General features: G+C 44.7%; 1 protein-coding gene across 3 annotated transcripts in view; it reads right to left on the reverse strand.

Moving 5' to 3' along the window:
- The window catches only part of kcnd3 (potassium voltage-gated channel, Shal-related subfamily, member 3), a 103622-nt gene that overhangs the window by 10730 nt on the left and 70324 nt on the right, over positions 1–22568 (reverse strand). For all 3 annotated transcript variants that reach the window (XM_076989616.1, XM_076989617.1, XM_076989618.1), the window contains one exon: positions 6338–6506. In XM_076989616.1, coding sequence (XP_076845731.1) covers positions 6338–6506 — 169 coding nt within the window. The remainder of the gene's footprint in view (positions 1–6337; positions 6507–22568) is intronic.

Below are 22568 nucleotides of genomic sequence, written 5' to 3' on the forward strand. Positions count from 1 at the left end.
TGTGGGATGATGGGGACTGCTAACGCTGCTCTTTTCGCAGGAGACTGCCATCATGCAACTGAATCAATTTGGGACCTTGGAGACCGTTTGTGTTTTCCGCAAACAATTTTCTGCCATGCGGAAAAAGGAGGGTGAAATATCGTTCTCACCATTCAACCACTCCAGGACACAAAATGGAGAATGGGTACGGCGAGTTCTAGTGCTTCATCAATGTGACATCTAGCAGGCAGGAGGAGCTGGCACGGAGTACTCCAGCCACGGAGCAGAGGCCCCTGGCCCAGTTCGCCCACAGACCAGGGGCCCCTGTGCCACACACTCACAGACCAGGGGCCCCTGTGCCACACACTCACAGACCAGGGGCCCATGTGCCGCACGCCCACAGACCAGGGGCCCCTGTGCCGCACGCCCACAGACCAGGGGCCCCTGTGGTGCACGCCCACAGACCAGCACATCAGCAGCTACCTGTGCTCATCACAACAGTGGTCGCAATTCCCAGATGATTTTCTGTGGAATGACTCAAACCTCTTGTCTTTTCAACCTACACCACGGTTTAATGGGAAAAAGATCAAATATGAAGTGGAGCGTTCGGACGGATCCCACAGCGGAGTGAATTTATGAACGGACTCCAGCATAAGGGCAGGATTCTCCTCTATGGCCACTGAGGGAAAATATCATCAAAAGAGGCACAGAAGGGTGGAATTAATAAAGAGCTGGAAGGGAGCAGTTATTTTATGGCACGGTTTGCCATTTCCCGGGCTGCTGAGGGGATGCGGGGGTCTGAAGGGAAGTGCGGCTGAGAACTGACGATCTCCAAATGGATGAAAGCCCGAATCAGGGCGATCCCTCGGGCCCCCGGGCGTGACGGGCAGGAGTGATTTAAATGATTTACAGTCATTGGAGGGTGCAACACCCACATGTGACCTCTCGACTGCCAACTAGACCATGAACAGGAGAGCCGAGAGCTTCTCAGGTCCGCTGACGGTGTGGCGGAGACGTGCAAGCTCAGCGTGGCCGCTGGAACACACAGCCATTCCGACAGCAGCGTAACTGGGACGGGAGGTGGAGCGCTGTGGGGAAATGGGGCTGGATGAAGATGGATGGGGAGGAAGGGCAGGACTACGTGGAGCTAATTTGGGGGTCATGAACCTGCTTCTTCCTCTCTTGTTACTTTGTGGTTTATAGGATGTGGGAGCCGGCTCTCTCAATCTCTCCATCGCCTCTAATCTTTTTCTGTCTTTCTCTTCCCGTCTCTTCCACTCCAACGTCGACTATGGCAGAGAGGACACCTCTCTCTCATTCCTGCACTCATCTTAGCCACCTCTGACACCACCTCTCTCTGACACCACCTCTCTCTGACACCACCTGTCTCTGACACCACCTCTCTCTCTCACTCACCATCTCCTGTCACACCTGTTCCCGCCAGGTCACAGGGAAGACCGCAGCACTATCGTTAAGGGTCGAGCTCAGACTGGACTGGTCATCATCAGCTCCACCTGGAGCTCCACCCTCTTAGCTACAACAAGACTGGTGGAGGCACATGAGCTACTCGGAGCTCAGGCTAGAGGCAGGAATGTGAAGCGTGTGAAGCTCAGAGGGACCTGGTGCTCTTTGATTAATGTTTCATTTATGTATTGATGCACTTATTGCACTGGGTGAAAAAACATTGTTCTTAGCCACGAGCTGTCAGTGAATTGCTCTTCGGTGTAGTTTAGAGACACAGGAGCTCAGCCTTCCACTGATTCATTCTTGTGTTTGTTGTCAACATAGATAAACATAATTACTGCAGAATCAAAACAAAGAATCAATACTGATTGCAAGTGATTTTTGTTATAGTTAGTTATATCATATGGATGATCATAAAGCTGATCATTATTAAGATATTAGAAAAATGCATGAAACTTTGTTAGACTAAACTGTACGATCAATACTTGTTTCTAAGGGTTTCACTCTTTCAGATCTATTTTGCAGTGGGTGCCAACAGATCTAAAGACAATAGCATGCCCATATACATTAACAGTTGTAGCACGTACACACACACACACACACACACATGCGCGCGCGCGCACACACGCGTGCACACACGCGTGCACACACACACAAACAACTGCTCTGTGGCTATCCTGTACTGTCTGTTCTGTACTGTCTGTTCTGTACTGTCTGTAGTACTTTAAGGCACTTAAACTCACTACAATCATATCTACCACCCTTGCCATGCCTCACTTTCATAAGATCATTTACGCTTCTCAGACGAGGACATCCAGGAGAAGCTCCAAACAGACGAGCACCTCCAGGAGCAGCTCCAAGCGGACCGCTCTTCTTCTTGTGCAGCGGTGGGAGCGGAGCGCGTCCCTCACAGAGCCTCTGCTTCACCAGTGTGACTCTTTCCCCCCAAGCAGACGATCACGCTTCCTCTTGTTCTCTGTGGATCTGATGGGAGTCATTTGAGGGTTTTTTTGTGATTTTTCCCCTCCGCGGTCAGACGTCCAGTGTCTGGCGGCGCTGGAGCTGCAGTCGTGTCCAGCATTATGCAGCGTGGCTTTGGTAGACGGGTGATACGATTCAAGGTCATCTCTTAAAAGTGACCGCGGGAACAATCGAAGCAGGACGTCACAGCTGCCTGTCCCCCGTCGGCGAGAGCTATTTGTAGAAAGACTGTGCAGTGCATCCACCCCCCCATCGCCTCTCCTGACCCCCCCATCGCCTCTCTCTTATGGGCAGTGGGTACAGATGCTCCTCAGCTGAAGGTTAGCTTTGAGGTGTGTGAGCTAACGCCGTGTCCAGTCCCACGTCATGCCCGATACTGGTTAAGGACAGACAACCAAAAAAGACATCCATGTCTGTGATGCTCGAACCCTGGACACAGTCCTTAGCGTAACAGGGAGAGAGCAGAGGCAGGATGAAATCACAACATGTGACCAATGATTATGAGGGGAAATTCCATCATCGATGTCATTATAACAGTCCAAGGTTGGTAAGACAAAGCAAAACAAGAGGGAACAAGAATCTAGAAAGTAAAGTACACCAGGGAATGTCTGACAAGACGAGACAGGGAGAGTTATTTATAGACAGGGACAATAGGGGGAATAGAGACACAAGCACAGGCAATGATGGGTGGAGAAATGGAAATATGAAAGAGAGCGCAGACTAAAGAAGACAAACCAAAGCGAAGCCACATGGCGTTATCACCATCTTAACCACATGGGGGCAAAGCACGACACTTGGACGCTTTTCTGAACACTTCAAAATATGTGGTCTGCGAAAGAGCACTGAGGGTTTGACAGCATTGGAGCATCTGTCACTGGATAATGTATGGCACCAGTACATATGCAGAGACACTGGGCTAATATAACGGGCCTCTGGGACCACTCCTCCTGGACACATATTATTGGTTTTTCTTTAGAAGCTGCGTTTAGGGCTCTGGGGGGTTTGTAGTAAGAGATCTATGGGCACTTTCGTGCTGTAGTCAGTGGGAAAGCCTTCCAGGGCAGTTATGGCATGATCTCCCATGCTGGGAGCCTGTGGGGTGGCCCATAGTGCAGCAGACAGCAGAGAGCCAGTGTTAAGAGGCTCCTACACAGAAAGCACATCACACATACTGTGGCGTGTGCCGCTTTACAGGCGTCTCCGCCATGCTGCGCTGTCTATAATAAAACTAATCTACAGTCATTAGATAGTGCATCAGAATGGGAAATGAGAGAGACGGGCGCATGGTGATTTTACAGGCGATTAGATCACACTTAATTAAGCAATAATAAACAGTGGAGATGGGGGGGGGGGGGGGTGATAGGAGGCTGGAGTTCGCTTGGGGCCTCCGCATTGCCACTGAGACACGTCCCCTGTGGAGTGTTTGTCTAACATGGTGGCTGGTGGTGTGGTGGTGGAGAGACGTGTGGAGAGGCACCCGCAGCACTGACAGGGCTAATGCTCATCTCCTGCACACTCCACAGACGGGAGGGGGCCATACTGGGTTATTAGCCTTATGCATTGGGATTAAGATTAACATCTGATTCACAACATTGGGATTAAGATTAACATCTGATTCACAACATCGACCGACACACATTTTGCAGTGCGCATGCCCATGGACACACACACACTGCTGTTGCTATAATTAAGCTTTATATATTTTTATTTTGTCTATGTAAACGCAAATCACGAATCATCACGGTGTAACGACCTAAAATGAAACGTCATTCAAAAAGTCCTGCGTGTTGAATTACGACGGTGTGACATGGAGGAGGCAGAAGGTGAGACGCAGGTGCAGGAGGAGCAAAGATAAAACCAAGAAACGCAGACGGACATGCACACACGAGCCAGGGAAGACACGGATGAACAGAGTGAACCATGCAGGCTACGATAACCAAGCAATCAAGACAAAGCGTTTAAATACATGAAGGGATTACTTAGACAACGGATAACAGCTGAGCACAATTAAGGTGGGGAAAACTGAAAGAAGGGACGGAACAAGAACAAAATCACCTTGGTAACCGTGACGCTAGGGGAGGGACGGCCATGACAAATCAGATGTTCAGATGTAATAATGATATTAATATTAATATTATTAACTATAACAACAATAATACACAGATTCATTATTGTGTCAGTTTTTAACGTGTGGTTCTAAGGTGGCTTCAACAAGAAGCTGTATGTCATTTCAGTTGAAAATGAAACCAAGCATATTCCTTTGCTATTAGCTTGCTATAGCAAATTTCCACTTCCTGTCTCCTTGCTTCTGAGGACATGAAGGGTTCATTCACAAGTATGAAAATGTCTTGTGATGTGCTAACTACACTGCATATAAGGAGCAGCAACGTGTGCTCCCAGTGTTGAACACTTAAACAGTCCCAGGCAAGTTATAATATTAAGTACATTCTTTTCTTTATCAGGGACGAGATAATAATAATAGGATAACTGTTAGAAAAATAGTTGTTGAAATACTCTAACTCATGTATAATAACTCTGTCAAAGCCTGGAATAGTTTTTTGAAAGGATCTTTGTGCCTGTCTTGCTTAAAAGCACACCTATCATTAGCCTTTAAATGTAATATTAACTTTATCTTAGCAGATATGACAGAAACCTGATACGTTAGTGTTTAAGTGGATCTGCAGGCCTGTTCTGAGTGACGAAACTGTCCTTAAACTCTGGGGATGGGGTCTTCTCTAAATACTGTCTCCATAGCAACCGCAGAGGAGTCTTCTTTTGTCATGGCAACCTTAGACTCGTCATGGTAACCCTTGGTGTGGCTGTCACAAGGTCCCTGACTGGTTGTGCATGTGTGCCCGTGTGACAAGAGTGGACAACTGATAATGGTGGAGAGGAGGATACAGGAACACTGGAAGATACATTGAACAGAGACTACAGTGTGAGAGACAGAGGCAGGAACACAGAAAGGGGGCCAGATGAGGAGATGTAGAGAGATGTAAATCTGGTTCAGTTGGGTAAACGGCCCTGGCTGTGATTTGAGAGTGTTGGTTGTGCTGTGAGCTTGGAGAAGAGAGGTGCTGCTAATCAAATCTCCTTCCTTAACCTCATTAGCGGATGCTTGCACGACCTGCCGCTATCTAATGGCTGCTTAAACAGCTCTGTCTCTCTTAATATCCTGACCCCGTCTCCACGGCGCTGTCATGTTTCCACTGCCTAATGAGATCTATAAAAGCCTCCCTGAAATGGGCTGTGATGTTTCCAGTGATACACGATGAGTCCTGATACGAGTCCTGTGCTTCTGCAAATCCGTCCTGACGGGCCGATCGCTCGGTGTGGTTGGGAGAGCGGAGTGGAGATAAAGGTCCGTGATACCAGCTGGTCTTAAAGGCCACACTTGAACAATGGGCCATGCAGTAGTGAGACCTGTAGATGGTTCTTGGTAAGGCTTCTCTGTTGTTTGGACCAAATCACTCAGTTTTAATAACTGTGTGTACTCAACCACACACACACACACACACACACACACACACACACACACACACACACACACACACACACACACACACACACACACACACACACACACACACACACACACACTCATACACACAAGTGTTTATACATAATGACACAATAATATATAAATAAATATGAACGAACTACAATTTCCTATTTGGAATAACCTCAGACGCACATTTCGCCCACAGCTGTTTCGTTCCGGTAACCAAACTTTACAGTTATTCTGTGTCTAATGTATTTGAATGAACTCAGCACTGGCTCAGTCAAACCATCTACATTCCACCTGCGCCCCAGCCAGGAGAGCTGCCCCCCCAGGGCCGGCGTGCCTGATAGAGGGCCTGCGGTCTCAGTGCCATCTGGATGGTGCCCAGGAGAGAGGGAAAGCTGTGCTGACCTGCACCTTCTGTGCACGCCGCTTGTCTGCTCTTTGGTTCTGGTGGTAAATGCGGCTGAAGTTGGAGACGATGACTGGAACAGGCAAAGCAATCACCAGCACGCCACTTAGAGAACAGATCGAGCCAAAGATCTTCCCTGCTATTGTCTTAGGGACCATGTCTCCATACCTGGAGAAAGGAGGGGAGAGAGAGACACACACACATAGAGAGAGAGAGAGAGAGAGAGAGAGAGAGAGGAGGATATATAAAGACAGACAGAGAGACAGAGAGAGAGAGAAGAGAGGGAGAGAGATAGATAGAACGATTGAGAAAGACAGAGAGAGACACAGAGAGAGAGAGAGAGAGAGAGAGAGAGAGAGAGAGAGGATTTCTGGCATTAATACATGTCCAGCTTGTTTCCACAGACTGGTTCACAGGGGAGCTGTTGCCCTGCCTAACTGCAAAGTTAAACACACATGCATACACACCCAAATAAAAATACACATGCACGTATGCACAAATACACACTCACACCTGCACACACACATGCACACCCACACTCATGCAAATAAATGTGCACATGCAAAATTTTATTTCATTTATGATTTAACTGTAAATGCTGTCAGAGCAACAACACCTTACATTTTTATTCAACAGCACATAAGGCAAATCAACATACGGCTAAAAATATATCAACACAAAATAAAAAAGAAAACAAAAACAAAAGAATATTTTAGATCTTATTAGATATTCTGTTGAATACCCCAGACAAGTGCTTGTATGCACTTTATTAAGCAGTTTAACAAAGCCCATTGAACTGTTTCTCTGCGTCAGAGATAAGGCCAGGTTATATGATTCACACTGTGTTTCTCTACTATGCTTTTTTATGCATGAGTTTTACAAAAGCAAGTGTGAGGTAATTTGTCCAAGGTTGTTAATAATTCTTTTGTTAAGGCCGCCAGCACAGGGAGAGACGTGGGAAATATCACTGGCCAAAACACCAAGGGACAAAATGAAGCGGAGCTCAGGACTGATGAGAAATTTCACTATCTGTAGAAATATTAAAGAGGACCTTAACTGTGAAATCCTGATAATGCAGCAAGAGTGAACACCACGTCCGCCATTGTTAAACATACAGGGGCACTGTGCTTTTCCACAATCACATTCATTTCCATGAATGCATATTATCTCTCAAATATATATTTTTAATGGATGGTAATGTTAGTTGTATTTCCTTTTGTGATAAACGGAGGGTATTCACTAACTGGCTGAATTGGCATATTAAAACAACAGATCCTGCTCCATCATTAAATTAATGTGGCAGAGGAATGAGTAGGTAAACATTGTAATGGAACACACGTTACACTACTAGGAAGGGATTAGTGAATGATTCGTTTAGAGATCAAATGGCATCATGGAAACAACGACATACAGTAATGTGGAACAACTGTAACCGCCAGATCACCGCCATAATAGCAATAACAATATCAGAGACAAAAGATGGGACATATATAGTCACTTCCATAGAGAGGAAAGGCTAGAGTTTGAGAACCTGTTTGGGGTTCATGTTAAGGAATGGATGATCCCACTGGGAATGGCACTATAGACCCAAAAGCTTTGCAGACTGGACCATACTGGTCAGAGGAGTCCAGGATTCAGAGGATGGGTGGATGGATGCAAGGATGAATTATGGAATTAAATAAGAAGTAGAAATAATGGGGGAAAATGGGATTTCAGCTGTAGTAAACAGTTAGATTTTGGTAATCTTATTTAGGGATTTTGATGTGAGCGTCCGATGGTTTGAGAGAATGAGGCAGCTCTGGAGATGAAAGCCCTGATGGACATGGGGGTGGGGCCTGGGAATCACATGACCGGTGTCAGAGCCACAAGCCTTTAGGGAAAGGGTCGGCCACTTTGTCTTTTTCTGTCTCTCCCTCCATCCCTTCTTCTCTCTCTCTCTCTATCTTCACCTCACTCTTTCTTATTCTTTCTTCCTCAGGCATGATAATTAACCTTGGCTATCAGAAAAAGAAAGAGAGAGACAGAGACAAAGGGTAAGAGAGAGAGAAAGAAAGAAAGAAAGAAAGAGAGAAACACAAACAGAGATAGAGGGTAAGAGAGACAGAGCAAAGACATAAGTGAGAGACAGAGAGACAAAGAGAGATATAGACAGTGTGTAAGAGAGAGAGAGAAAGAGAGAAAGAGATAAATAGAGAGAGAGAGAGAGAGAGAGAGAGAGAGCCATCTGTCACTCTGTGTGCTAATGCTAGTGTTTTACACACATTTGGCTTGACATTAGAATGAGTTACATTTACAACCAAACCATACTCTTGGAACGTTCTCACCCACAAATCTCAGACATACTTCAAAACGTTCTGTTAATACATAGGAGTGTGCAAGCTTGAGAAAATGTATCATTAAAATGTATAACTTTAATAATTATTGGGATTTCCTTAAGGAAACATATTTGTGGATGAACCTCAGATCCAAATGCTCCTCCATTAAATAGTTGACAGGGTCATATTTTCCTTTGCTATAGCAGTGTATAGCAGTGTATAGCAGTGTAAAGACAAAAGCAATTCCTTGTCATCTTACTAATGCAATACAATGTAATGTAATATAAAGGTACTACATAAACGTGTGCCAGACAATATTAGCACTGCGCAGCCCAGTTACGATAAAGTCTGGGATTCACAGCTGTGAGAATAGAAAGGCAATAGTACACATGCCTATGTGCCTATGTGTGTAAAATGTGCTGTATTCAGACTGCACTCAGTATGCTCATCCCATGCCCTTGGTCTAATTTCCCCCTTGTTTAGCTCTCCGCGTGACTGAGCTGCTGTTGTATTCCTGCAGTGTTTCTCAGACCTGCCAAGCAAAGGCCCCTCTGAGTCTCATCTTTAAATGGAGCATGGAGTGATAACAAACAGCCTCTGTCCCAGTCCCTCAGAGAGAGAGAGAGAGAGAGAGAGAGAGAGAGAGAGAGAGAGAGAGAGAGAGAGAGAGAGAGAGAGAGTAAGTATGATATACAACTTGGCATCTTTGATTTGACAGATGTTTGTTCGACAGTGAATAAATCAATCAAATGAAAAAAAAAAACTACCAAAAGACCGCCATAAAGCCGTAAATAAAAACCCACAGTGAATATTACACAGAAAATATCCCATGTCTCGAATAGAAGAATACATGGTGTGTGTGGGTGTGCATATGTAATTTTACTGCTTTTGTAGAACTGTCTTTAGAATTCTTTGAAATTATGGACATGCTGTTTTCACATTTAGATAATCCCAGTGAGCAAAAAACAACACAAAACTAATCTAGATATGCTTTGGTGTAACATAGTAGTATTTACACAAACATGCAGGTCGATCAGTGTGTAAAGATGCCTGTGTGTGTGTGTGTGTTTTGTGCATTCATGTGTCATTTGTCTTGTCAGCCTTCATGCGTTGGTGTAGCTTGTACCCTTCAGTGCAGGCATCAATTACACCACTGCACCAATCTGTGTGTGTGTAGTTGTGTGTGTGTGTGTGTGTGGTTGTGTGTATGTATGAGTGTATCTGTCTTAATGGCAGAACAATTCTAAAAATATTAGTGTATTTTTGTAAGTAAAAATGACACATGGATGTACAAAGTGTCATTAGCTTCACTAGCCAGTATGATACTCCCAGACTGCAGTACCCACATAGTATTACCACGTCTTCTTAACAACAATGGCCTGGGTGGCCGAGCAATGGACTCTCTGTTGGAATCTACTACTGCATTTAGGTCTAATGAAAAATCCATGTGTGTATGACACTTGCTAAAGCTTTAACAGTGCAACTACCCCTGGAATGTACCGTTACTGATGTGCCACAGATGTCTAGTTATCTGCAACTGAAACCAGATCTATTGGGCTGCACTGACACCAGGGAGACTCAGATGCTACCAGGTCCAGTCACTTTCCAATCTGCAAGTCCATTTCCTCTCTACATCCCCATCCACGTTTTACTGTAAGTTTTTAATACTCACAGACCACTGTACTAAGGAGCCGTGTACAAAAATTTTCACATAAAAGGTAAATGAGTTAGAGCATTTGAAAGAGGGCAAGAATGAGAGAATAGGAGAGAAAATGCTTTTGACTTATTGCTTATTTCACTAAATGCTAATAGCTTCTCTTTTTACACAGAGTTCAACACTTCAGTGAGTTCCATTTACCACCAAAGGAGAGAGAGAGAGAGAAAGAGGGTGAGAGAGATAGAGAGCAGAATAGAGAGAGAACACTGCTGTGAACTACAGCATACTGATAGACTGATAGTGTGCAGAGAAGTGGAAAACAGCAGAGAAGCAAAAGATATGTGAGAGAGGGAGAGAGGGAGAGAGAGTGAGAGAGAGAGAGAGAGAGAGAGAGAGAGAGAGAGAGAGAGAAAACATGGCTTCAACAGAGGTGTTTTGGGAGAACTAATGTGAAAAGGGGGTGGAGTGGTGTGTGAGTGGTAAGGATGGGGCAATTAGAGTAGAAACAAAAGAGAAAGGGATACAAGGACTGCAGACCGACTGTGAGAACAACACTGAGCCTGGGTTCAGCACCATGGACAGCTCTACACGCTAAACTGAATTTTAAGAGCGAGTAAACTGCCACCGCTAACGCTGTCTTCAGCTGTCCGCTACGCTGCACTTCCCGGAAGCTTCGCAGAACAAAAACGGCCATCAGCGCATGGTGCGAGGCTCCGAACGACATATGCTCCACAGAATAACAATGACCTTTCTGCTGTGCTGCATTTGAAAATGCCAGGTTTCATTATGTGAGTCTCCATTATGGTTATCCAGCACACTCTGTGCTTGTAATGTCACTGCTTATGGATGGTTATGGATCTGAGTTCTGAGGGATTCACACGTCTTTCCAGCTGCATTCAGCAGCATCAGTGTGGGGGTGTGTGTGTTCCTGTGAGGACCTCATACTGCTGAGCTACTTAGTAGAGCTGCACACAGCAAACAAACACTCATAACACCTGTGAGCTTTTGCATATGCACGCACACACACACACACACACACACACACACACACACACACACACACACAAATACTAGGGGTGGAGCTGAATCTGAGTATATAGCATACCATAAAAAAACCCCTAACATTAACCCCCTGAAGATGGAGAGAGAGAGAGAGAGAGAGAGAGAGAGAGAGAGAGAGAAAGAAAGAGAGAGAGGTAGTATGGGAGGAGGAGATGTGAGAGATTCATCAGGGAGACATCTGGGAGTATAAATGGGGAGAAATAAGGATGGTTTCAGGTGTGGTCCTGAACTCCATTCATTGAGAATTCTTTTCTTCAGTATTCAATCTATTCACGTAAACTCGGGTCTGGGTAGAAATCACACTGTGTTAGGTGCATTCATCGTCACACTGCCACTCACAGACAACTCCAGTTCCTCCCGCATGGATCTTCAAGCAGGATGTTAAGGTCACAAAAAAGCAAATGAAGCGTGAACTGCTTTGCCTACTGATTAAAATGGTGTTTAGACTGTACGTAACTTAGGAGCAGAATAAAAGCCCCAATTAATCATTTCACTGTTTAGTGAAACATAATAAGGTTTGTGCTGTTTGCATTCTCTCACACGTCAAGAGAACAGCATTTTAAGATCAAATTCTCAGGCGCTAAAGTTTTTTGTGTATATAATGAAGAACAGTGTCACTATTACACACTGTAGTCAGCACCACCTGTTACAAATGCACAAAAACAGACAATATAAAAAAAATATTGTCTGCCAAACATCTTGACAGAAACATACATATCACGGACACACAAAAACATATTGCACATACGAACACAGACACACATACTGTACTGTACATGCACTGAACAGGAACCATGGCATGACAGAATGATAATAAACTTAATCTGTACACTGTTGATTACACAGAAATCTGATACTTGTTTCTGCCACTGGACACTTGTTTTTTTTTACTCTATAGATGAACTTTCATGTAAATAATAATAACATTAACCTACAGAGGAGGTGGAGTGCTAAAGTTTGTGTGTATATGTATTTGTGTGTGTGTGTGTGTGTTTGTGTGTATACACTCCACAATGATGAATGATGAATATACACAATGAATATTTTGAACATGGTTTTATGGTACTTGTTAATGTTTCTCTTTCCAGTATGGGTACACACACACACACACACACACACACACAAATGCATATACGCACAAACATGGAAGCAAATTAAAGCCACATTTGATAATATAATAAATATATTCAGCAGGTAATGATGGTTTTGACCTTGTTTTGAAATGCTGCCCAATACAATCTTGATCATCTCACAGAAACCTTTGATGAAGGTACTGAGATTAAGATCAGTATAGCAGGAAAAACTAAGACCTGAAAACAAACAATTATTCTCTCTCTCTCTCTCTCTCTCTCTCTCTCTCTCTCTCTCTCTCTCTCTCTCTCTCGCTTTCTCTCTCTCACACACCACATTCAACAACATCTGATATTATAGTGATTTCTACTTAGACATTTGAATTGAGCTTTAATCATAAATGCAGTAAAGGTAAACTTGCGTAGCTGAGTGTAACTAGTTATAATACAATGTTTTATTATTTTACTTAGAAAATTCTACTATAAGTAGTTTAAAAAATTGTGTTAAAAAATATCAGACAGCTTTTCCCCAAACCAGAAACTAGTGTATATTCACATACAGGAGTTGTTCCACCAATTTCCCAATACATTAAAGGTTGTACATTTGAAGATTTAGATGTCTGTTCTTCAGCAGGACTCTAGAATAAAGCATGTGAGACATCAATTCTCGGTCTTCTCCTCTTCTCTCACACTTCTCTCTCCCCATGTTATTGTGTAACAGTGAGGAGCTGAGAGCTGTACACTCCATTATGAGCTGTTTATTATTAATAGACAGGATGGACAGGGAGAGGGTCTGCAGCACATGTAAAAACACAAAACAACCTCACGCCAAGACAAAGGACAGGGACGACTGCCCATTTTACAGGGTCGTCTGGTGAAAGGGGCACTGTGGTTATGTACAGGGTCGTCTGGTGAAAGAGGTGTGGAGTGTGGAGAGCTTTAGCAGTTCATGTCAAGTGGCAGTTAGGGGAGATCGAGTGCAGCTTGTTGGGGTCAGAGTGAGTCTTGGAGAGACCAGAGTGAGACTTGAAGAGACCAGAGTGAGGCTTGTAGGGGTCAGAGTGAGGCTTGGAGAGACCAGAGTGAGGCTTGTAGGGGTTAGAGTGAGGCTTGGAGAGACCAGAGTGAGGCTTGTAGGGGTCAGAGTGAGACCTGAAGAGACCAGAGTGAGGCTTGTAGGGGTCAGAGTGAGACTTGAAGAGACCACAGTGAGGCTTGTAGGGGTTAGAGTGAGACTTGAAGAGACCAGAGTGAGGCTTGTAGGGGTCAGAGTGAGGCTTGGAAAGACCAGAGTGAGGCTTGTAAGGGTCAGAGTGAGGCTTGTAGAGACCAGAGTGAGGCTTGTAGGGGTCAGAGTGAGCCTTGTAGAGACCAGAGTGAGGCTTGTAGGGGTCAGAGTGAGGCTTGTAGAGACCAGAGTGAGGCTTGTAGGGGTCAGAGTGAGGCTTGTAGAGACCAGAGTGAGGCTTGTAGGGGTCAGAGTGAGGCTTGTAGAGACCAGAGTGAGGCTTGTAGGGGTCAGAGTGAGGCTTGTAGGGGTCAGAGTGAGGCTTGTAGAGACCAGAGTGAGGCTTGTAGAGACCAGAATGAGGCTTGTAGGGGTCAGAGTGAGTCTTGAAGAGACCAGAGTGAGGCTTAAGTGAGGCTGATGTTACAGTGGGAGCTCTGAGTCATTATAGGATAGCGCCAGACCTCTGGAGACACCCATTTTCTACTGCTTAATTATTACTACAGTTCTTCTGTCATCATCATCATTGGAGAAAGACACACAGACAATGTGTGTGTGTGTGTGTGTGTGTGTGTGAGTGAGAGAGAGAGAGAGAGAGAGAGAGAGAGAGAGAGAGAGAGAGAGAGAGAGAGAGAGAGAGAGAGAGAGAGAGAGAATATGGGACATTATATCTCCATGTGCCTGTATGTGTTTGTGATATTGTATGGATGATTCAGTAAACAAGGCTTCTCTCTGAGATGACTAAGAGTGAAATTTGCCTGTTTTATGTAGGCCACCACAGAACCCACACTCATATGGTCCCAAAGACATCAGACAAAGAGAACCCTGTCACCACCACCCTCACACTGCACCCAGTGGCACATATCAACGCAAACAACTATGGTCTGAACAGCCTCCGCCCTCCGTGAGGCATGCGGTTCTGAGCGGATCCTCCGTCTCGGGGGTAGGGCTTACCTCCGCACAGCTAATCAGAGTTTGTCCCAGGTGCACCACTCAGGGGGTGATGCTTGTGCTGATGGGAACCTTTTCATCCCTCCACTTGACAACAGAGAAGCAAAAAAGATCCTTCATCTAACTCCAGCATGGAGCTTTGAAGTGAAAGTGGTGTTTTAAAGAAGGGAAGTGTTTTAAAGAGGATGCTGTGTGTGACGCTGGGGTAATTCGGGACCAAGTAGAGCCTCACAGAGCAACCATGAAGCACCCTGCTGATCCTCCACAAGGCCCTCATTTAGCAGGGTGACGTTTAACTTCTCATCCGGAACCAGACACAACTAGGCCACTCCAGACATGACCGGCACAGCCAGACTTCCATGGCCAGGCAAGATGTGGAGCTAAGTAGGTTAAACCAAAACATACTGGGTTATGTCTAAAAGGACCAAACTGGTTTAGTCTGGTGGCATGCAATATCTGTGTCAGTACCAAGAGAAGAAAACCTTGCCTATATTATAAGAACTTTTAAATTCCATCTGGTATTGTTCACCAGATGAGAAGGCCTGGGGTGTTTGTTGTTGTGTGTTTGGGCACGTGTTAGTGTGGGGGTTATCTCACAGCTGTCCACTAGGCTGTCAGGAGAAAGAGAGAGCCTGAAGGAACACAAAGAGTGCAGCTCAGAGATGAAGAACACTGATAGACTTTAACTACCTCATCAACACACACACACACACACACACACACACACACACACACACACACACACACACACACACACACACACACACACACCTATCTTCCCAATACAGGTCACATGTAAAAAAAAAAAAAAAGTCTGAACAAGGTAAACAAAGACCATCAATTTGCAATGACTGCAGACATTTTATTACAGCCAGATAAGGAAGCCTGCAGCACAAGGCCATTTGAAGACAAGTTACAGAAAAGCAGCTCATCTAGGAAATACTCCTATGAAATGGAAAGACGTTTTCATGCTAACTGCAGCTGGCATCAGCATCGAATTACCCCAGCCATTTCTAAATGATCCAAAACGTACTTCTAACGCTATCTCAACAGTGAGCGTGTGTCTGTGTTGCTGCCCGGCGTGCCTTATGTAACGCATGTTGGAGATGATGAAGAGTGTGTCGTTAGTGGGTTCTGAGGCTGGCCCCGTGCTTCCCTGTAGGAGGGAGCACCAGCACCGTAATCACCTCCAAGCATTACAGCACGGTCTTCATGCCTGTTACACAACACGGCGGTCTCACGGTCCAAACTCACAGCCCCCTCACACACGCTCGCCCGTTTGGCCTCCCATCCCCCGCTCCATCTCCATCCTCACGCCTTGTTTCTTTCTTTTTCTCCTCCTCACTCGTTTCTAGCTCTCTGTCCTCCCCCTCGCTCTCTCAGATCTCTCTCTCTCAGTGTGGGTCATGGCGACCCGCTGATGGGTCCCATGGCTCTTCTCCCTCGTGCAACGCCCGCTCGATTGCTGCAGACGTTGTGGCGCGCTCGCCAGAGCAAAAAAACGGTGCTGCCATTTCCTTGACAGCTACGCTGAGGAGGAACACACAGGTCCTTTGAAAAACATACACCATGCCAGATTGCTAGGAGGATCTGTACATGTGAAGGTCTTCCACACAGTCTTTACAAAGTTCACTGTGGAAGTGGGTGAGAGAAATCCTGAAGTCCAAACTAGGCTGGATAGCTCAGGGGAGTTTATATCAAATCAGTGCAGTTCTACAGGTGTTCTGTACACTGGTGTAGAGCTCTGAAGATGAGAAGGGGGAAAACACTGTAGTTCACACACACACACACATATGCACACGCGCGCGCACACACACACACACACACACACACACACACACACACACACACACACACACACACACACACACACACAGAGTCATCTTTTACTATCTTTGTAGAGACCTTTATCTGAAACAATGATAACTGTAGCTATGTAATGCTACACCTACACATAACCCCTAACATAAATTTCAGTAATTAAAATCGAATTGTTTGGCTACTTTAGTTTTTCAAATTAAAGTACCAATTTAAGAAGACATTTGTACCTGTGGGGACAACAAGTTCAAAAATGTCAAATATCCTCATGTGGACATTTGGTTGCCACACACACACACACACACACACACACACACACACACACACACACACACACACACACACACACACACACACACACACACACACACACACACACTCACACACTTTAGCATTTGGTAGGGATTGAGCATGAAATGTTCCTTGTCGAATCGGCAGCTCATCTGAATTCAGCTGCCTGGCTGTGTTTTGAAGTTTGTAAGTAGGTTGCAGGAGAAACTAGGCCACTGGTACAGCGCCACTCTGGAGATGTTTCTGTCTCTCCTTTCAGCTGCCGAGTGACACCGGCCTACTTCTCCCACACGCAAATATATATTTGTATGATGCTCCAGACCCATGATAAGGTAAGCAACACAGCCATCTTGGTCAAGCTCTTTGTAAGATATGGGAAACCATCACTGCTGTTAGGTGAGCTTTAATTAGTCAAATGTGGATGTGTTTCAAATGACGTTTCGGTTACTTTATAGTGTTTTGTTGGCCTTAAGATAAACATAGTGACCTTCAGTCACCTGATACTGTCTTCACATGTCACCCTGATCTTGATGCCGGGGCATCTGCTTTATGCAGTACTATGGGTTTGAAACTGGAGACAACAGTTGAGTGTTCTCAAGACTTTAACACACTATGCTGTGTATAGTACAGGACATGAGTTGACCAACATATGTACTGCTAATATCAAAAATGAACTGCACGCACAGCTTATTAATGAAGACTGATAGACAACAGGTGTGTTGTAGGTTGTTTTCCATCTCAGAGACTACTGCAAACTAAGGTTACAGTATGTTGTGCTTAATGAGGGTGCCCTTTGAACTCACTGCTTCCTTTTAAGAATGGGATTAGTTTCGGCCTAGCTAGCGGTTTGGCTAACGGTAAGGGGATCAGGCACGAGCGTTCGATACATCAATGGAAGCTAATACCCTTTGATACAGGTCTCCAGCCCAATCAGAATGGAGATGCGGGTTAACGGAGAAATCATCAGAGCAGTGCACCGAGTTAAGGAATCTTTGACCTGGCCGAGAACCCAACAGCCTGACCAATCACATGGCATTCGGCTAGGGATTGCATTTCCTGCTTGGTTTTTAATGAAACCACAGATGGACATTGATCCTAATTAATGCAGAGTCAGTTACAGGCACATAGGAACTCTTTTCCCTTTGAAAAGATTGAAAACAGCCCCACCCATTCCCTTTGTGCATTTCAACCATCATAAACTGTTCAGTAAGTTGGGATGGTAACCATCTGCCAATGTTATCACTGGCCAATCAGATCTCACTTATTCAGAGTCGTGGGGCTCATTTAGAACGTAGTGAAGTCTCATGCATATTTTAAACACTGGATGGTGGAGAGAAATCCATCTATCCATTCAGTGACCCGCTGTGACTCCTCAGGGCTGGTTCGCCTAGAGCAAGTTTTAAACACGGAAGACGAAGTCTTAAAGGAGACCATGGAGTCTCAGTGTGGTGTTACACAGAATGGGCAGACAGGATATTTAATTTAACTGAATCCTCAGGGGGCTCTTTCACAATAACAGTCTTTTATCCTACATCACCATACTGGACAACACAAACCCACAGTCAGCCACACTGAGTCCAGTCCAAGCCAGATCATTCCACTCCATCTCAGCCCAATGTGATATAATCCAATACAACAGAAGCCATAAACTCCCAAGCTCAAGACAGATAACTAAAATCTGTCAAAGGATAGCTCACAGGAAAAATTCTTTTTACAGAAACTCCAGACAGTAATAAAAACAAACCGAAGAGGAAACGTCAGCCTGCTTCTTTTTTTGGAAGATGGCAAGTGGAGAAATTGAGGAACAGAAGTGGATTTGGAGTGGATTTCTCTTTCGCAGTGCCACAGATAGGGTACATTCTTACTGTTTCTTCAGATGCAATGAGCCAAAACCTCATTAAAGAGAAAATGTGAGTAGCAAAGACAAAGGGAAACAGAATGAGAGAAAGAATAGAGGTGACTCCTACCTTAAGCCATATGCATAACAAATTTGGCATAGAACCTCATAACTTTATTTTTATTATAAAACAGTATGTCACTGAATTACATGTAAATGAGAAATACTATAAAGATTTAAATTGCAAAACTGGCTCTCTGTGAAAAGATCCCACTCCAAGCAGTGGCTTGTTAACCGTGACATCATCACTCCACAACTCCAGGGCAGCAGGTCAAGAATCACCATTTTATAAATGATTTAAAAGGGAAAGGGCTCCAAACGTAACCCACCACACTCATCTGCAGCCTCTTCAGGAGATCTCAGAGCATGCGTGAGCCAAGCCTCCGAGAAGATCCAGCGATGGGGATAATTAAGCCACACAGGGCTCCCAAACAGCCTGCATTCTCTATGCCTCTTTCAGACAGACTCTTCACACACACAAAAAAAAAAACCCACTGAGGGAGCTGCTTCCACCAACAGTAAGCCTGGAAGACATCGCTCGGTGGCGAGGAGATGGGAAAAGCATGCAGCGAATCAAAGGTATGTATGTACAGAGCTCTCTCTGTCTGGTTCAGTGCCTCTTTACTGAGGGCCCGCAGGGTCTGACAGATGCATTAAGAGCTTCATGCTGGAAAGCTTCACCAACCCCATTCTTCCACACTCCTATGCATGGCACAGTTCTACCAGAGCCCCCCCCCCCCAGTCTTGATTTCTCTGTAGCTCCATCTCTTCTTCTACATTCCTGCTTATAGGTTGGACTTCTTGTTTGCGGATCTGCATTTCAGATGTTTTTGGGTGTCACAAGCTTCTCCGTCTCTCTCTTATGTTTATGAACAAAGGGCCAAACGGGTAACGTGTAAACATAAATAAATAAATGCTGTAAATATTGTGAGACAGATGACAAATGACTTGGTTGCTTTGTAATGGCCAAGGTAGGACATCAAGGTAGTTGCATTTTCCAAACGTTTCACTTTCCTGTGATCTCAGATTTTGCTCATTTTGACTCATGTATCATGCTTGGCTCCCCATCTAGAAGCCCAAAGCACTTCTCTTTCTGTCTGCTTTAGAGCTGTTCTAAAAGCAGACAATTACACTAACATGGCCTGCAGTTGTCAGGCTCCTGTGTGCTGGCCTCTGTGTGGACTCTGTCTTTTCTCAAGCATTATTTGGAGAACACACTTAAAAGTGTATTCACACTCACACATGCTACAGAGAGAAAAGGGCAGTCATTAAGGGCAGCATGGGTCTTTGGCATTCCACTCCTCAAGAGTGTGCTCTTCTCCAATGGCCTGTCAAAACGTCTGTGAAAGCACACGTGAGTGTGTGTGTGTGTGTGTGTGTGTGTGTGTGTGTGTGTTTATGTGTGCAAATATGTGAAATGTCATGTATCTCCAGCATCAAACTCTCACAGTCTTCTATCTGTTGTGTTCAGCCTTCTGTGTGTTCAGGCAGGTGTCAGTCTTCTGTGTGTTCAGGTAGGTGTCAGGCTTCCCTCTCTCTTCTTTAGAATGAGGAAGCCGAGAGTTATATATATATATATGAGACAGCTCAAAGACCCAGACTAGACTAAGCTGCTTCAATGGTGGCCCGCGAATCAACTTTGGGGCTAAAAGTACGGGGCTGAAAGCAGAAAACTAGAAAACTACAGAAACTGTAGAAGTGGGAATGTTACACAAGTGTTACACAAGTGTTACAGCACATGAATAACATTAATGAGTGTGATGCATGTTTGCTATTTAGCATGGACATTCAGCACAACCTGCGGCTAATGCAGAGCACCTGCTGGGAAGGCAACAGTGACTCAGATGCTGTGGTAAGACAATGCGAGTGACGGGAACACCACTGCATAGAAGAACATGCAGGTCCACTGTCAGTCATTTGTCAAAGTTCCACTTCCTCATCGCTGTGATGATGGATGATATCACAGACCTTCTGTGGGCTGGGTTTCAAATAAACTGATTTGAAATGATCTAAACCTACATAGTCTAGCTAAAAACATGGCATTAAACCTAAAAAAAGTTAATACAAAGTTAATGCAATGTTAATACAATGCTAACATTAATACTAAATCATACATGGGGCAGTCATGGTCTGGTGGTAGGGAACTGGTCTTGTGACTGGAGGGTCGTGGGTTCGATTCCTAGGCCTGAGGCCCCAACTGCTCCCTAGGGCTGCCCACCGCTCTGGGCACGTGTGCACCACAGCCCCCTAGTATTCAATAGTGTGTGTGTGTTCTAACTGCACAGATTGGTAAAAAGCCGAGGGCAAATTTCGATTGCGGTGAAAAAATCAATTGACAAATATGACACATTTACATTTTTTTTACTAATACTACTAGTGATGTTTTGGCCAGCAAAGCTTAAAACGGATACTGCTTACTAAATGATCCTACGTTAAGTCAACATATTTATTTTTTTGTTTGTATCATTCCCCTTTTAATGTTTTACAGTGTTTAATTTTCACTGTAAAATGTAACATTTCCACAAGTTTGAAAGGACGCCTGTATTCTCTCCTAAAATAGTGCTGCCTTGTCTTTGATTTCTTTGTACTATAATCGAATCCCCACACATATGACATCCTTACACAATAACAAAGCACACACACATTTGCTCTGTTTAAACAACACATGACTATGAAGATTTAATTATTGTATAAAGAAATCCATTTAAAAAATCAACAATCACCCACATACAAGTAAAAAAACAAAAACAAAACAGAACTCAAAAAGCTGAAGACAAAACATTCAAATGTTCAATGCCTGGAAAAGCTCTGATCAGCAAAACCACTGCAGCATGTGGGAAAAAAAGCATTACTGTCCAATAGTTAATCATCCTGCACACACTGCTAACAGTCACCCATCCTGAACGTGTTTCTTGTCTTCACAGCATTAAAAAAAAAAAATCCATAACACACTACAAACGCGTGGTTCTCTGTGTGGCCTCGCCGATGCCTTCTGTATGAAACATAAAGCTCCGAATGGCAGCCACAGTCTGCAGTCACTCTTGTTTACGCCTTCAGCTACGGAGCTCCAATGGGGAATGTGGCTGAGCACGGTGCATTGTGAGCGCAGAAGACAGCTCACCTGGCAGAGCAGGTAGCACACGATGCTAGCAGCACAGAGGCTGTGTGCTTGATTTCCACCGAGAGTGTGATATGCACTGATGAGTATATAAACTCCTCTGGATAATACGTTTGTCTGCCAAATACTACAAGTTTAGGACGTGCGTGGCTCCTGTGACTCTTTGCCTTCCTCCCATTGGCTGCCGTTGCTGCTGGACGACCCACAAAGCTGTGTGTTTAAGGCAGGAGGCCAGCTGGCTCATGCGGTCACCGGAGTGCCTTTACCTAGGGAGGCTTAATGAAGTTTAAAGCCCTTACAGGGTATGTGCTCTGCAAAGCAAGCTCCAGGGGCCTGCAGTCACATGGATGCTTGCAGCTCTGGATTTGTTCAGTTCTGCCTTTTTTTTTCTTCGCCCACCCCACACACTGATGGTGGTGTGAGAAAGCTGAAGGTCTGATCCTGAATCAGTTCTCCTGCAGTGTTTTAATATGATTTGAGAACTGAGGCACTGGGGTACCTGAAGCACTCTTCCGGCAATGGGGCAGCTAGGGGAGGAACTGACAGAAAGCATGTATAGCTGTGGATGTGATGAGAATAAAATTGAAATGTCACAAACAGAGTTCAGCTAGGATTCACAAAGGCACAAATAATGTTGTTTGCCAACCTAGAAGTTGCTGATCAACTTATCATCATGGCTATAGAGTTGACAATCTATACTGGACACCCTAACAAAGCACCTTCACCAGGATAAGACCTAATGAACTGCATACAGGTACAGTAGCAGTTCTTAAGTGTACGTTTATGAAGGACTGAACATGAGCGTTTATATTCAAAAAGCGAG

This window comes from Brachyhypopomus gauderio, unplaced genomic scaffold, assembly GCF_052324685.1.
Source record: "Brachyhypopomus gauderio isolate BG-103 unplaced genomic scaffold, BGAUD_0.2 sc69, whole genome shotgun sequence".
In the NCBI taxonomy this organism is placed as follows: Eukaryota; Metazoa; Chordata; class Actinopteri; order Gymnotiformes; family Hypopomidae; genus Brachyhypopomus; species Brachyhypopomus gauderio.